Source organism: Aquarana catesbeiana, linkage group LG09, assembly GCF_042186555.1.
Source record: "Aquarana catesbeiana isolate 2022-GZ linkage group LG09, ASM4218655v1, whole genome shotgun sequence".
Lineage (NCBI taxonomy): Eukaryota > Metazoa > Chordata > Amphibia > Anura > Ranidae > Aquarana > Aquarana catesbeiana.
Window position 1 is genome coordinate 116,637,958 of NC_133332.1, and position 15,489 is coordinate 116,653,446.

The following is a 15,489-nucleotide window of genomic DNA, read 5'->3' on the forward strand; positions in this document are numbered from 1 at the left end:
CTGTCTGTTTAAATAAACCTATTGTAAAATTATAGACTGATCATTTCTTTGTCAGTGGGCAAAAGTACAAAATCAGTAGGGGATCAAATACTTTTTTTCATCACCGTATAACAATAATATTGCGTTGCGGATGATTTATGTTTTCTGCAATACAGCACTATCCAGTCTATCAAGACTAGAGTTTAGCTGTAAATCTTTAAATACATGTCTAGTAAGGACCAACAAACACGATCAAACATGTCTACACTTTGTCGTGCTTCACCCCAATGCTGTAAAGCATCCTTATACATGGAAGCACAGACAAATATGTTTTACATAGCCCAATAGAGTATTCTGGAGTCAGAAGAATTGGGATTGTGTACTTTCATTACTAGAAAGTGGATAAGAAAATGGCAACATTTTATTTTCAGGGTAGGATTTTGGGAACTAAAGCAGGCAAAAAAAGCTGCAAAGCCCTAAGGGCCCTTTCATAGGGGACGGACCGTCTGGGTCCTCCTGTCAGTTTTTTCAGGTAGACACAATCGGACCATTCATTACCCTCTATGCGGCAGAGGATGTAAAGGGACATGTGTCCCTTTACACCTGCCGACATCCAATCCTACCTGCTAAAAGCAGACAGATGGAGGATCCATTCCACATTTCTCAGATGGCGGATTGATAGAAAGCGGAATGTAAACGGACAGGCGGTCCGTTTACATTTGACCATCCAAAGAGGAAAGCGGGCCGTGTCTGTGTTCTGCATTAGCGGAGAGGACCTGTCATCTGCCTGCTTAGTGGGGATCAGCGGGCAGATCCCCGCTGAGCCGGCGGAGTCTGTCAGTGTGAAAAAGCCTCAAGTCAACAAGATAAAGTAAGCAACACTAATACAAAAATATTACATGTTTTTTTTTTGTTTTTTCAAAAACCACACATAAATGTCACCTACCTATAAAATTGTTCCATTCAGTATCCAGATCTCCTGGATTGGCCAGACAGCCTCTCATCACATTCAAACAGTAATTGTTGCAAGGCTTTACAGTTACCAGTCCTCTACAGTAAGGACAGTAGGTCATCTTCATCATGGCCCGTACACAGTGAGGCGTAGGGTTCACCTACAGTCAAATAAATGGGGAAAAACAATGAGTATGAAAAGCTTACACTCATTACAAACATTTAGTACAGGATATTATCACTTTTACAATCTGAGCCAACTATTCCATTTCAGCTCACCAGATTTTTTTTGTAGGTAAAGGCTGAAAGTTGGGTGGTTTGTATGGCTTTATATACAGTATATCACCATTGAGTTGGACCACTTCACTATAGTAACGACTCATTTGTTCTCAAGGTTTCTGAGGTCTGGCGTTCTCCAGGATGACAATACATGTTACTTCAGAGTCCTAGTTACTAGGAGAAGCTGAAAACTGCATTGTGTGACCCAGGAATAGATTAACATATTTACTGATGGGATTATCATGGCATACTTCATCTGTATGCTTACCAGGCATCTGACTTTTCAGAGCATGACACTGCCGTGATACAACAAAGAGAACAGTAGCAGCAGTACGGCACATTTTTACAGTTTCTTAGCAGAGAAATGCAATACCATTGCTGCTGTCTTGGCTTAGGCTACACAAGCACCAGATCAAGTTGGCGAGAAGAAATGGGACATTTAGAACTGAAGGTCACAGAAGGATCGTATTAAGCATTTTTTTCAGTATTCCAGAAAAGATGGTTTCTATAGCTGGAACCTTCTGTATGTTTGTCAGAACTTTTTCAAACTATAATTACCTTTAGGCCTCATGCACACTGGACGTTCAAAAACACCAGTAGATTTCGCAGTAGAAATCTGTATCAGTAGAATGAGTTTTGCAGCACTTTTGTTTGGCGTTTTTTCCTCTTTTTTTTAGCAAAATTATACTCCCACAAAAGCTTATGGCTCAAAAATGCTGCTGAATAGCTGTGTTTTTCAGCGTTTCGCCATTATCAACTCTTGAGCGTTTTTAAAGTGAAAAACTAGTTTTGGGTGGGGTGGGGGGTGGGGGGGGCATCAGTTTCCAGCCAGAAAATGCCCCTGCCAAAAAACACTGATAACCACCCATGTGTGAATGGAAACATAAGGGTAACATGCTGGGGAGTTTACTGGCTGCAGAAAAAAATGTCTGAAGCCAAAAAAAGCTGCTGTAAAGGGGTCCTTAAAATTATTGAATTACATCATAATACACCATAAAAGCAAATGCAACCTGTCAGGAAAAATCAGGTTGCACAAGCAATTTATCATTTTTTTGGGCTTCGCACACACTGATTATTATTAAAAAGAAAGTAGTGTTAGCTGTAGAAAGCTGTAGAATAAATTTTTCAGCATTTTTGCAGTAGCGTTTTTCAACATTTTTTAGCAAAACTATACTCCCACAAAAGCTTATGGCTCAAAAGTGCTGATAAACACTGAACAGCCACATTTTCAGCTTTATTTTTTGCATTTTTACGCTTTTATCAGCATTCAGAGCGTTTTTACAGCTGAAAACTCCTCTTAAAACCCACTAGTTTTAGGGGTTTTTTCCAGGAAGAAAACGCCCCTGCCAAAAAACTGCTGATAACAGCCTATGTGTAAATGGACACAGGATAACATGCTAGAGAGTTTACTGGCTGTAGAAAAAAAAATGGCTGAAGCCAAAAACAGCATCCAGTGTGCATGAAGCATTAGTTGGAGAACATATTTACTGCTAATTGAATCATTTTGTGTGAAAGATCAAACAGGAGTTCGGTAAGCACCATCTTAGGTTTATAGATAGTCTTAACACGAAACATCACAAATGGATACATCCAGTAAAGTTGGGTATACACTAGTTGTATTACTCAGATCAATGTTCTGTTTCAATACAGTGATGAGAACCTTTGAAAGAGTAGGATGGAAATTTTTTCTCGCACAAATGAATTTCTAAGTATCTGTGGTCTTCGTTGAGGAAATTACATTTATTCCAAAATCAAATGCTTATTTTATTCTTATAGTACCATTAATTTATTCAGCGCTTTACATCATTACTTCACATCAGTCCTTGCCCACATGGAGCTTACAATCCAAGGTCCCTAAATCACATTCATTAATACACATACTAGGGCCAATTTTAGACAGGTGGCAATTGGCCTACCAGCATGTCTTTGGAGTGTAGGAAGAAACCGGTGCACCCGAAGAAAACCCACAAAGGCACAGGGAGAACATGCAAACTTCAGGCAGGTAGTTTGGATTCTTAAAAGCAAAATTAAATTGAGGCACTTTCAATTGTCATCTGTCCAGTCATCAAATCTACAATCTTCATACGAATACTTGTTCGAAAATCCGACTAGTATATAGCAATAGATAGTATGCAATTACCAAAAACTTGCAAATTTAGGGCTTATTCACATTAGAATGGACAGCTTAATGCATGTTACATTAATGCACAGTGTGGTTTTAAAACACTAAACACACAAATACAACATGGAGGCCCTTTTTCAAACTCATTACAATGTAAGGGATTGGTAGGAACAGACTGTTTAATACCATGGACTTTCTGATATCCACACGTCTTGCGCTGTTAAATTCAGCAAGGTCCAGGACAATGCATCTGGGGGGGAAATTAGCCTTGAGGTATCCAAAGACAAGAAATGATCATTGCATAACTTGGCCAATTACCGTCAAACAGGGAAATTGCGTACAAGCAGTCTGTGACCTTTTTTAAAGACCTTTAGTTAAGAACTGACTGTAGAAGCAGATTTTACTAGCCAAGTGCTATTGTTCATCCAAGATAGGTCTGGTGCCAGGCATGTTTGCCGAGTAAGTAAACATGTAGACATGTCAGACAAGTGTAAATGCTTCTGTGCAGTCATTCATTACAAACAACCTGACTTCAGTTTACCATACTGAGATCAGGTAAAATATTAAAAGTTTATAAGATACTGCACTTTGCACAGGCTTAAAAAAAATACTTTTTAAAATAAAATTCCACCTATTTTACAAAACTCTTCTGATGATATGGAAGGTGAACCCACCACCTACAGCTTCCCATACTTGGGAACCCTAAACCCAAACTCTCAGAAATCATCTTTATGAAAGAATTGAGCCTGGAAAAACAATTAACGGAAGTCTACTAACAAGCTTCTGCTACTCCAACAGGAACCAGTTTGTCAAAGCTTGAGAACATGTCCAGAATTCCATTGTAGATTGCTGGAATACTTTATCACTATGCAGAGGGGTTGTGAAACAGTGAAATCTTCCTTTGAAGATTTGCCATTTTATAGTGGTATAATTGTGTTGAAGTTGCACCCTAAAAAAATAGTATCCTTTTTCTGGAATTGGTCCTGAAAGGTAGCAGTGCACTTTCTGGTGTGTAAGGGTGCCTAGGCACACCTATTTTACTAAACCCTGCCTCCACCAAGATGGAAGATAGGGGGTTGTGCTAATCAACTATAGGACGATCACAAGCTTTTTTGGGGCCCAATAGTTCTAATAGCGTGGCCCAGAGTCACACTTAGACATAGGTGACCCATAAATAGGAGCAGGTTGGTTAGAACATCTTGTGAGTTTTGTAGAGATATATATCTAGAGATATATCTATCAATATATATCTGTCTATCTATCTGTCTATCTGTCTATCTATCAAATTCTGAAGGAGAAGAAAAAAAAAAAAAAAAAGACTAATTTTTTCATATGGATGGAAAGAGTCATACATGAATATCCACCACAGCCCCCTCCATTCCTCTCTCTTTCTTTCCCATTGAGATATGTGAATATTAGAATTTATAAATCATTTGAGAGCGCAGTTTGAAAGTGCATTTACTTGAGTGAAAGAGCAGGGGTTGAGTTCATATCCATTATTTTTCTTTTGAGTATTTTTGGTGTTCTTTAAGATGCCCAACATGTCCTGGAATTTCTATAACCACTATATAAGCTACATGGTTAACAATATTTTAATGAGCACTGGCCACGAATGGGTCACAACAGGGGACAGAGGTAAGATTTTACCAGTAGTTTCTGATTAACATTAAGCTTTCAGCCTCTTAAAAAAAACTATTAAAAAATACTTAAAGTGGTTGTAAAGCCTAAACATTTTTTTATCTTAATGCATTCCTTGCATTATGGTAAAACATGTTAAGGCATTGGTATCCCCCTAACCCCCCTCCCCCTTTACTTACCTGAGCCCTTAATTCGATCTATCGCCATGCATGTCTGCAGCTGCTGTCCCCTCATTTCAGGGTCTCACTGGCTTTGCTGGGGCACCGAGAGCCATTAAATCCCAGTGCTGTCAATCAAAGTCAGTGATGTGGGGGCGGAGCTGAGTACCACAGTCTGCGTCAATGGACAAGTGCCTCCATGGAAAGCGGCTTTCCATGGGGGCACTGGACAGAGTGGAAGGGCCAGGAACGCCGACGGGAGACCTGAAAACAGGAGGTCCGCAGCCGATCTGTGCCATACCATTGCACAGAGCGGGCAAGTATAGACACTTTTTTTATATTTACAATCGCTTTAAGGGTTTTCTGGAGGTGCTGGTAACATAGCCAGGGCTTCATACATGCACCCAGTAAAGGATACATCACAAGAGCGATGACGTAGGCTTAAAATTGTTAGAGAAAAAAAAAAAACTTTTTCTTTCAAAGGATAAGTGTAATGTCAGAGTGTACGCACAAGACTAGCACATGGCACTTGTGGGGGAAGATGGTAGTTGCGCTGTGATGAATTGGGGGGGGGGGGGGGGGGGGGCTACAAAGATGACTAAAGTGGCAAAGTGAACTAAAAAAGTAGAAACGGGCCAATGCATGAATGGATCCTACATGCTAAAAGAACATGGTGGAGATGCAGTGCAGTGCAACGTAGCTGATCAACATGACTATAATGTTACAGGCAGACAAAGCCTAATATATAAAGTTAATTGTGAAACAGTGACTGCTTGAATATAGCAAAGCAAAAATGCATATACTAACACAAATAGGATGAATAGTGACACAATACAAAAAAAAATAATATATAATGCAAGAAAAATACATGTGGGCTAGTGCCCCATTAGCAAAAACGTGCCAAATCCTGGTGAACTACAAGTGACAAATCCCTAGGACAAACATGAATATTAGTTCTATCATCCAGTCCAAAAAACAAAAACTTGTGATGAGAAACACAAAACAATTCCAATCGTGAAGGGAGGGGGGATCTTCAGTGAGGACACCTCCGTGTTTGCAAGCCGCTTACCTTACAGCTGTAAGGTGTACAGCCTGTGTTGCAAATGACCCGCAGGTGTAGACGTTCCGTGTATAAGGTAGTGACAATGATGAACATGCCAAGCGAAATATAAAAAATAAAAAGTATACAGCATGTAAAATAACTCTGCAATGACCACAGTGGAGGGGGGGCAAGACACACACAGGGGGAGGTTGCACTCACTTTCATGAAGTGAGTGTGGGCATCAATCCACGAGCGCCGAGCTCGTATGCCTCCAGGAGTATAACCAATCTGGAATCTGTCCCCGTGCCTGGAAACTGGAATATGTCCCCGTGCCTCTCTCCTCAGTGTTCGTCAGGTAGAGTAGTGATGTACAGTGTGAGGGGGAAAGAGACGCACATAGCGTGATCCCATATAAAAGGTATATTTATTTAATAAAACAAGTTCAATCAACTTACATTTAAAACAATGCTGCAGTGTGTAGTAACTACGAGTGCCAAGCTCGTCTCCACTTGTGCCACCTCTTGGACATGTGCTGTACATTACACACTTCTGTTGAAAATTCCACAAGATCTCAGGACAAAACTTTTTTTGCTTCAATTTTTTTTCATTGGATGCATTCGGGTGCAGGCGTGAGATGATGCACAAATGTCAGTTGATGGGGAAGCAGAGAAGTGAAGGCGACCCAAAGATGACTTTTAAAAAAAAAAATGGTGGCACAGATTTTCGACTTTACATAAATGTAAAGCATTTACTAAAAATAAAGTATTAAGTGTTGGGAGGAGCATTTTTCTCATCCTGTGTTTAAATGTTTCCTGATATTTCTTTCACAAATAAAAAATTCAGCCAAATTTACCAAGAATGAGATTTGAACAAAAGGAAGTCAATAATCAGCTCAGCAACCAACACCAAAGTAAAATAAAAAGGTAAATATGCCATGTTTAACTTTTGTTGTGTTAGTTCAAGGAAAAGCAAACAAAACCCCATTTGGTGGTATCAACAATTCTGTGTCAGAATGATAAATTTCCCACAATAGCTGATAACACTCTTAATTGACCTTGTTCATTAATTCCGCATGAACTTTAAGACTATAGATACTGAAAGGCTTATTCAGGTGAGAGGTTTGTCAGCTTTTGATTACTAGAAGTATTCACAGACCTTAAAGCGGAGTTCCACCCTAAAGTGGAACTTCCGCTCATCGGATTCCTCCCCCCCTCCGGTGTCACAATTGGCACCTTTCGGGGGGGTGCAGATACCTGTATAATACAGGTATCTGCACCCACTTCCGGGTATAGCTAGCCGCAGCTAGCCGCAGACTCCCCGCCCACCCCCGTTGTGTTGTGGGAAATACACAGTTCCCACAACACAACGGGGACCAGTGTAGACGCACAGCGCGACTCGCGCATGCGCAGTAGGGAACCGGGCAGTGAAGCCGCAACGCTTCACTTCCCGATTCCCTCAGTGAGAATGGCGGCGGCAGCACCCGAGGACCGAGGGACGGCTCGGTCTCGGGTGCCGACATCGCTGGACCCCGGGACAGGTAAGTGTCCTTATTTTAAAAGTCAGCAGCTGCAGTATTTGCAGCTGCTGACATCTAAATTTTTTTTTTTTTTGTGAAACTCCGCTTTAAAGAGATTGTGTCACCCAAAAAAAAAAAAAAAAATTGCCTTGTAAAAGCAAATAGTATAATGCAAGCTAAAGATGATACAATTTTCTTTCCGGCATTCAATGAAGAAAAATTGCTCGATTCTCCTATTAACAGTCAGTGGTGAAACAGAAATCCCTCCGGCAGTGCTATGGTGTTCTGCCGGCAGGGAGCCTTCCTGCCCATAGATTAATCGAATCTCAGCCAGTTCAGCCAGAATGGCGTGACATTCTAGCCATCTATGGCCAGCTTAAGGATATGTAAACCAACAAAAACTTTAAGGTGGGTCGAAGCGAAATTCAGCTGGTTCACCAGGGACCAGCAGAATTTTGATCTGTGTGTGGCCCTCCCAATTCGACAGAAATCAATAAGTAGATCAACATCTATTGAATGGTCACGCTGGAAAAATTTCTTTGATCAGCACCTGCAGTTAATCTGTGTAAAAAATGCAGAGCATACGTTAAAGGCAAAAAACACTTTAGTTTAGAAGCGCTTTACTTAGGTGAAGTTCTGCTTGTTTTCTTCCTACCCCCCTCCTCTGGCACATTTTTGGGAATTATTTTTCTTTTTTTTTGGGGGGGGGGGGGGGGATTGGGGGGTTGTAGAGATGTGAAGGCCCGGAAAAAAAAAGGAAAAATTCAGAAAAACTTTTTTTTCTGTTTTTTCCTGAAGGCTTTTTTGTTTTTTTCCAAAAAATTGGAAAAATTGAAAAATTTGATAAACATATTTTATATTCACCTTAAGTTTTTAGAAGTTCCTAATTGTGATGGCGGAAAAAAAAAAAAAAAAAAAGTAGAGTAGCTGCAGAAGCAGAGATGGATACTGACAATTTTAGCTCAGAAAATGATTCTGATTAAATGTCTATTAAAACTTAGTTCCACTCTCTTCTTAACACTTCCCCCATCTTCAATTCTTTTTATGAGAATGGGGTTTTTATTTTTAATACTGTGGAGAGGAAATATGAAAAAATTGTTACTTCTGGTTTTGAAAATTGTTTTGTGAAGGCTTTTTGGCTGTTCCACATAAACTAGTAAGCAGTTCAGGAGATTGTTGCTCCCCTTGTTACAAATAAATATTATAAAAAAGTAAAAATTCTGTTTGTGATAATTGTTTGGCTACACTGTATTTTTAATATGCTAGTTGTGATAATTTTATGCCAAGTCAAATTGTCCATAGTCATATTTTATGTTCTTAAAGTAACAGAATGACTTTCAATTTTTCCGAAAATTTCATTTTTTCCCCCCCCAAAAAAACGGGTTATTTTCTGAGCTTCAAAATTTCTGGAAATTTTACATCGCTGGGGGAGTGGGGGGGGGGGGGGGTACCTTCTTTTCTTTTCACAGGTACCCACTTCCCCCCCTGCCCAGATTCCCTAGGTCATCCAAGCAGGAATTGAAAAAGTATTCATGCCCCTTGAAATTTTCCACATTTTGTCATGTTACAACCAAAATTGTAAATATATTTTATTGGGATTCTATGTGACAGACCAACACAACGTGTATTATAACTGTAAAGTGAATGGAAAATGATAAATGGTTTTCAATTTTTTTTTTACAAATAAATACGTGAAAAGTGTGGCATGCATTTGTATTCAGCCCCCCTGAGTCAATACTTTGTAGAACCACCTTTCACTGCAATTACAGCTGCAAGTCTTTTTCGGTATGTCTCTACCAGCTTTGCACCTCTATCTAGAGTGAAATTTTTGCCCATTCTTCTTTGCAAAATAGCTCAAGCTCTGTCAGATTGGATGGAAAGCATCTGTGAACCGCAATTTTCAAGTCTTGCCACAGATTCTCAATTGGATTTAGGTCATGACTTTGAAAGGCCCATTCTAACACTGGAATATGTTTGGATTTAAACCATTCCATTGTAGTTCTGGCTGTATGTTGTCCTGTTGGTGAACACCTCTGCCCCAGTCTCAAGTCTTTTGCAGACTCTTAAAAGGTTTTCTTCTACGATTGCCCTGTATTTGGTTCAATCCATCTTCCCATCAACTCTGACCAGCTTCCCTGCCCCTGCTGAAGAAAAGCATCCCCACAACATGATGCTGCCACCACATTTCCTGGTAGGGATGGTGTGTTCAGGGCAGTGCTCGTTTTCTGAAATGCATAGCATTTGGCTTTTAGGCCAAAAAGTTCCATTTTGATCTCATTTGACCAGAGCACCTTCTTCCACATGTTTGCGGTGTCCCCCACATGGCTTCTCGCAAAGTCTTATGGCTACCTTTAAAACAATGGCTTCCTTCTTGCCAGTCTTCCATGAAGACCAGATTTGTGGAGTGTGCGACTAATAGTTGTCCTGTGGACAGATTCTCCCACCTGAGCTGCGGATCTCTGCAGCCCCTCCAGAGTTACCATGGGCCTCTTGGCTGCTTCTCTGATTAATGCTCTCCTTGCCCGGCCTGTATTTTGAGGTGGATGGCCATGTCTTGGCAGGTTTGCAGTTGTGCCATACTCTTTCCATTCTTGGATGATGGATTAAATAGTGCCCTGTAAGATGAAGCTTGGGATATTTTTTTTATAACCTAACCCTGCTTTAAATGTCTCCACAACTTTATCCCTGACCTGCCTGGTGTGTTCCTTGACCTTCATGATGTTATTTGTTCACTAAGGTTCTCCAACAATCCCCTGAGGGCTTCAAAGAACAGCTGTATTTATACAGAGATTAAATTACACACAGGTAGACAATTCCGAATTAGGTGACTTCTGTAGGCAATTGATTCCACTAGATTTTAGTTAGGGGTATCAGAGTAAATGGACACTTTTCAGATATTTATTTGTAAAAAATGTGAAAAACCATTTATCATTTTCCTTCCACTTCACACATATGTGCCATTTTGTGTTGGTCTATAACATAAAACCCCAATAAAATACATTTAGGTTTTTGGTTGTAACATGACAAAATGTGGAAAAATTAAAGGGGTATGAATTATTTTTCAAGGCACTGTACATACACACATTCATACGTATTCCCCTGACCATAATAAATACACAATCTGTACCCTGACCTTACAACCATCTCTCTTTTTTTTTTTTTTCTTCTTCATTTTACAATCTTCGTAGGGGCCGGTTCACACCAAGAATCACACAAGAACTTGATTTTGTAGTGCATTTTCATCCATCATTTGAATGGGCTGAAATCACACCAAAAGTAGTGCATGCACTACTGTAAAAAAATAAAATAAACGCACTGCAACCGGATTGCATGGTACTTCTGTACAGCCAAAGCACAGCGTTTGTGACCTGTGTTTGGGGTATGGTCAACAGTGCAATTACAACAGCTGTAGATCGCAAGTGAAGTACATTCTGAATGTGGTGTGGGAAACGCACATGAAACGTGGGTTTTCCACACTGCATTCTGATGTGAACAAGCCCTAAGGCTCGATTCACACCTATGCATGTTGCTTTTGAGCGTTTTTGGAGTTTTTTTTTTCATGCTTGGCACGTTTTTGAGCAGCGTTTTTGTAGCGTTTTTGCCGCGATTTGCGTTTTGCGTTTTTTTTTTTCATTTTTTTTTTACAGTCTTAAAAAAAAATTACAAAAAAAAACCCGGCAAAAACGCACCAAAAACGCACCAAAAACGCTGCACTTGCGTTTTTGATGCTTGTCCATTGAAATCCATTACATGCAAAACGCTGCTTTTTGCATGAAAAAAAGTCCCCGACCCTTTCCAAAAACGCAGAGATACAAAAAAGCATTGATGTGAACATGTTCCATAGGAACCCATGTTAAAAAATTCCCATGCATTTCTGCAAAATGCAAAATGCATCAAAAAACGCGCTAGTGTGAATGGAGCCTAACTGAATAAGCCAAATTAACGACTAACAAATGCAGCAAACACAAAAGCACATAATAAAGAAGCTTGAAGGTCTGAATCATATCACAACTGAATCATCTAGTACTTGAGTGAACCAATCCACTAATCTTACCTTGTCTGATAAATTTGTGAACAAAATTTGCCTTTTACTTCTTATCATTATAAAGGCACTTAGGTTAAGGAAGCCACTCCTTGCCAAGAGGCCACAATAAAATCCAAAGGAAAGATATTGCACTCTCTCACTTGTTCATCACAGACTACAACGTTCAGACTATTGGTAACAGCTTAGAAAAACATGTTCTGCAAGAGATAAATTAACCAAACGCAGTTTGTGTCATTGTGAAACATTGCAAATTATTTCACACAATATGAGGAGTTAATTTTTTCTGCTGGAATTGAGATACTAGACATAAAAGGACACTAAAATCTCTGTGGGTTGTTGCCAACCCACCATACCAGAATTTCTCCTAATCAGAGTCAAGGTGCAGATCTAGTTTTAGGCCTGATTCACACCTATGCAGGTTGCATATTCCAGGTGCATTTTGCGTTTTTTCAATACACATTTTTGATCCACTGAAGTCTATGGAACCAGAAAAAAGTTCCTGGCCCTTTCCATAAAATGCATAGGAAACCATGTTAAATTGACTGTAGTGTTTTTCTGGAAAACTGAAAAATGCATAGGTGTGAACCAGGCATTAGGATGGGAGAAAGTTCTCTCCTTGCATCATCGGTCCTCCGATAATACCAGAACAGAGTGGTGAATACAAAGAGCTAGAACTCATCCCTTCCATCTTCAAAAGACAGAGCCACCACAATCTGTCTTGGGGAGGACTGATTTTATTGGTGCCAGTGGCTTAGTACCAGGCATGGACAGTGTTCCTGTAAGGAGCACTATGGAGGGTCATGTTTTTGTGGGTAACCATAAATGAGGGTTTCTAAATGATAAAAAGCCAGTGCATAGCAGTATCGGATGTTGTTTTGTAGAATGATCCTACCTCGCACATTCAATGGACAGTGCATCCAAACTCCATAGTCAGGAAAGCATATTATATAAATGCATTCCTACACCCCCCCCCCCCCCCCACACACACACCTCTTCTACAGAGGCATTTGATACAGTCACCTTCAATCTGTACACTGTCATAAATGTACAAGAATAGTTTATAACATCTGTATACACCCATAATTGCTATAGAGATTTGATGAAAGAATTTCTTACATTAGATTTGCAACAGCAATATTTTTTTAAACATTCCTTATTTTAGATTTTACAAAAAAGTGGATTTACAGAAAAAAAACAGAAATAATACTTTATATTTACATGAGAATACAGCTTGGTGATTGTAAGACAGTTCTAGTACATTATTTGTAAAGATATGGTCGCAGTTGAGAGATCGCACATGAAAATCTCCAAACTGTGCTGGAGGTTGTATATTGATTTTCAAGAGCGCTATTTGCTCACATGAGAGCACGCTACGATGTGCTTTATTTTTCTATTCTGTGCTGCAGTTTGTAATAAAAATGGTTCAAAGTCTATTTAATTAAGTTTGACTAAACCTATGTATGCAAAAGCAATACTTGATGCATATTATGCAACTATCCAATATGATGACTATGCCCTATAACGACCAATCACACGGAGCACCCAATATGAACCGCAGGCTAAGTACACCTAATAAAAATGAACATAATTTTGCAGGTTAAAAAAAAAAAAAAATAGGATTTTTTTTCGTCATACTTACCTGTAAAATCCTTTTCTTTGAGTACATCATGGGCCACAGAGTTAGGCTAATATTCATTACCTGCTGGGTTATACTTCATGTCCAGGTGAATGGACACTGGTAGACCAAAGGTCTTTAGACAGGAAGTTATCCCCTATATAACCCCTCCCATACAGGAAGTACTTCAGTTTTGTAGCAAGCACTGAATCCTCAAAAAGAGGGGAGGGACCTCTGTATCCCATGATATACTCAACAAAATAGATTTTACAGGCAAGTATGACAAAAAAAAATCCTATTTTCTTTTTCATACATCATGGGACACAGAGTCAGGCTAATATTCATTACCTACTGGGACGTCCCAGAGTAATAGCCTTGAGGGGAGGGAGACAATGCCAAACAATAGCCATCCGACCTTATACAGCAGCCAGCAGTACACTGTGGGCCAAAAGCCGAATCCTCGGCTGTTCGAACATCCACTTGATAAAATTTTATGAACGTATGCACTGAAGATCAGGTAGCAGCCTTACAAATCTGAGCCACAGATACCTGATGGCAAAAAGCCCAGAAGGTTCCTACACCCCTGGTAGAATGAGCTCTCACCCTAAAGGGAGGAGCTTTAGGTTTCAGACCATAGGCCTGAATGACCAATTGACAGACAAAATTTGGAATGGAAGCTTTGGAAGCTACCTGCCTCTTCTTGAGTCCTTTTGGTAAAACAATAAAGGAGTCTGATCCTCGGATCTCCGCATGTCTAGACAAATAAACCTTGACTGCCCGGACAACGTCCAAAGAATGCAGTCGTGTCTCTTACGCCGAACGAGGATGAGAGAAAAAAGAAGGCAAAATAATGTCATGATAATATCTCCCAGGGAGATGGCTAACAGGAAGTGAAAGCATCTACAGGAAGTGATGGAATCTGAAAATCAATTAAAAAATTCAAACAAACTGACAAGATTTTAAACTTCCCGCGGAAGGCAGAGTAAAATCATCAAGAAAAACAGCCGACAGTCGACTGGTTGATAAGAGTCTCCCTGGTCGCCTAGTGCCTAGCTCAAGATTCTTCTCACCAAATTCTTCTGGTAAGCACGCACTCTATGTGGTGGAGGTACACAGTCTCTCAGTGGTGTTTATTTCAAGATTACATACTTGGTGCACATCATATGGACTGAATTTGTGCAATACATAGGCTGCTGTTGTGTTGCAAGTTCACACGCATTCATTGTGTTTTTTTGGACTATATTCACATTCTTTTTATTTTCTTTTTGTAGTATTATTAACACACCTCAGAAGGGAGACCTATTAATAGGGCTCACCAAGCCCCTATGCAACAATCCTGCTAAGCACCTTTAGTCTGCCAAGCAACACCTAGTGACTCACGTGACCCGGGTAAGGAGAAATGAACCGCTGCAAGTGCCTGGTTCAGAGCCTGCTCTGTGTCCCACAGCTGCCTTCTTGAAGCACTGCATGCTTGGCATACACAGCTTAAATAAGCTCGCTGTGCGCCCGAACGTTCTGCGCATGCATGCGCACGCGGTCCCAATGAAAGGGTGTGGCCGTATTCACGTATGACACGAATCTTCGTGCGCCCAGATAAAGGCTACTGCGAATGTGCGGTGGAGCCGCATGCGTCATGGCCGCCAAATAAACTGCTGGGCCCAGCGGCGCTTTTGTGAACACATGTGCACCATGGCGAAATAGCGCACCGTCGTGTGCCATCATTCAGGTAAAAAAAAAAAAAAAAAAAAAGACAGACACCAGCAAAAAGGGTACACTTTGCAAACGCCCACAGCTAGCCCACAATCACTGGCACACCCCATAATAATTATAAAGGGGTTTCCCTTACCCGCCAGTCGCAGGGCAGCTTAGAAACTAAGAACCCAATCTTCACCCTTCATGGTGGGTTCCTGTCACTTGAGGACCTTCAAGGACTGGGTACCCTTTTCATGTTTAGGGTCCACTCCCTTGGACCTGTACAGCACCCTGCAGGAATGCCTTAGAGCTGTAGTGTCCAGGATTCCACTTTGCAGGGTCCAGCGCCCGGAGACCGCATTACAGGCAAAACCTTGCAGTAACTTGAGTCTTCTTTGCGAGGCTCAAGTACCATTTATCTAAGAACACAAAGCTTGTGTCAAATGGATCCA

At 40.4% G+C, this 15,489-nt stretch overlaps 1 protein-coding gene across 1 annotated transcript in view; it reads right to left on the reverse strand.

The window, feature by feature from the left end:
- The window catches only part of GPC4 (glypican 4), a 179,841-nt gene that overhangs the window by 48,872 nt on the left and 115,480 nt on the right, over positions 1-15,489 (reverse strand). Inside the window, exon 4 of the mRNA XM_073599174.1 lies at positions 926-1,091. Coding sequence (XP_073455275.1) covers positions 926-1,091 — 166 coding nt within the window. The remainder of the gene's footprint in view (positions 1-925; positions 1,092-15,489) is intronic.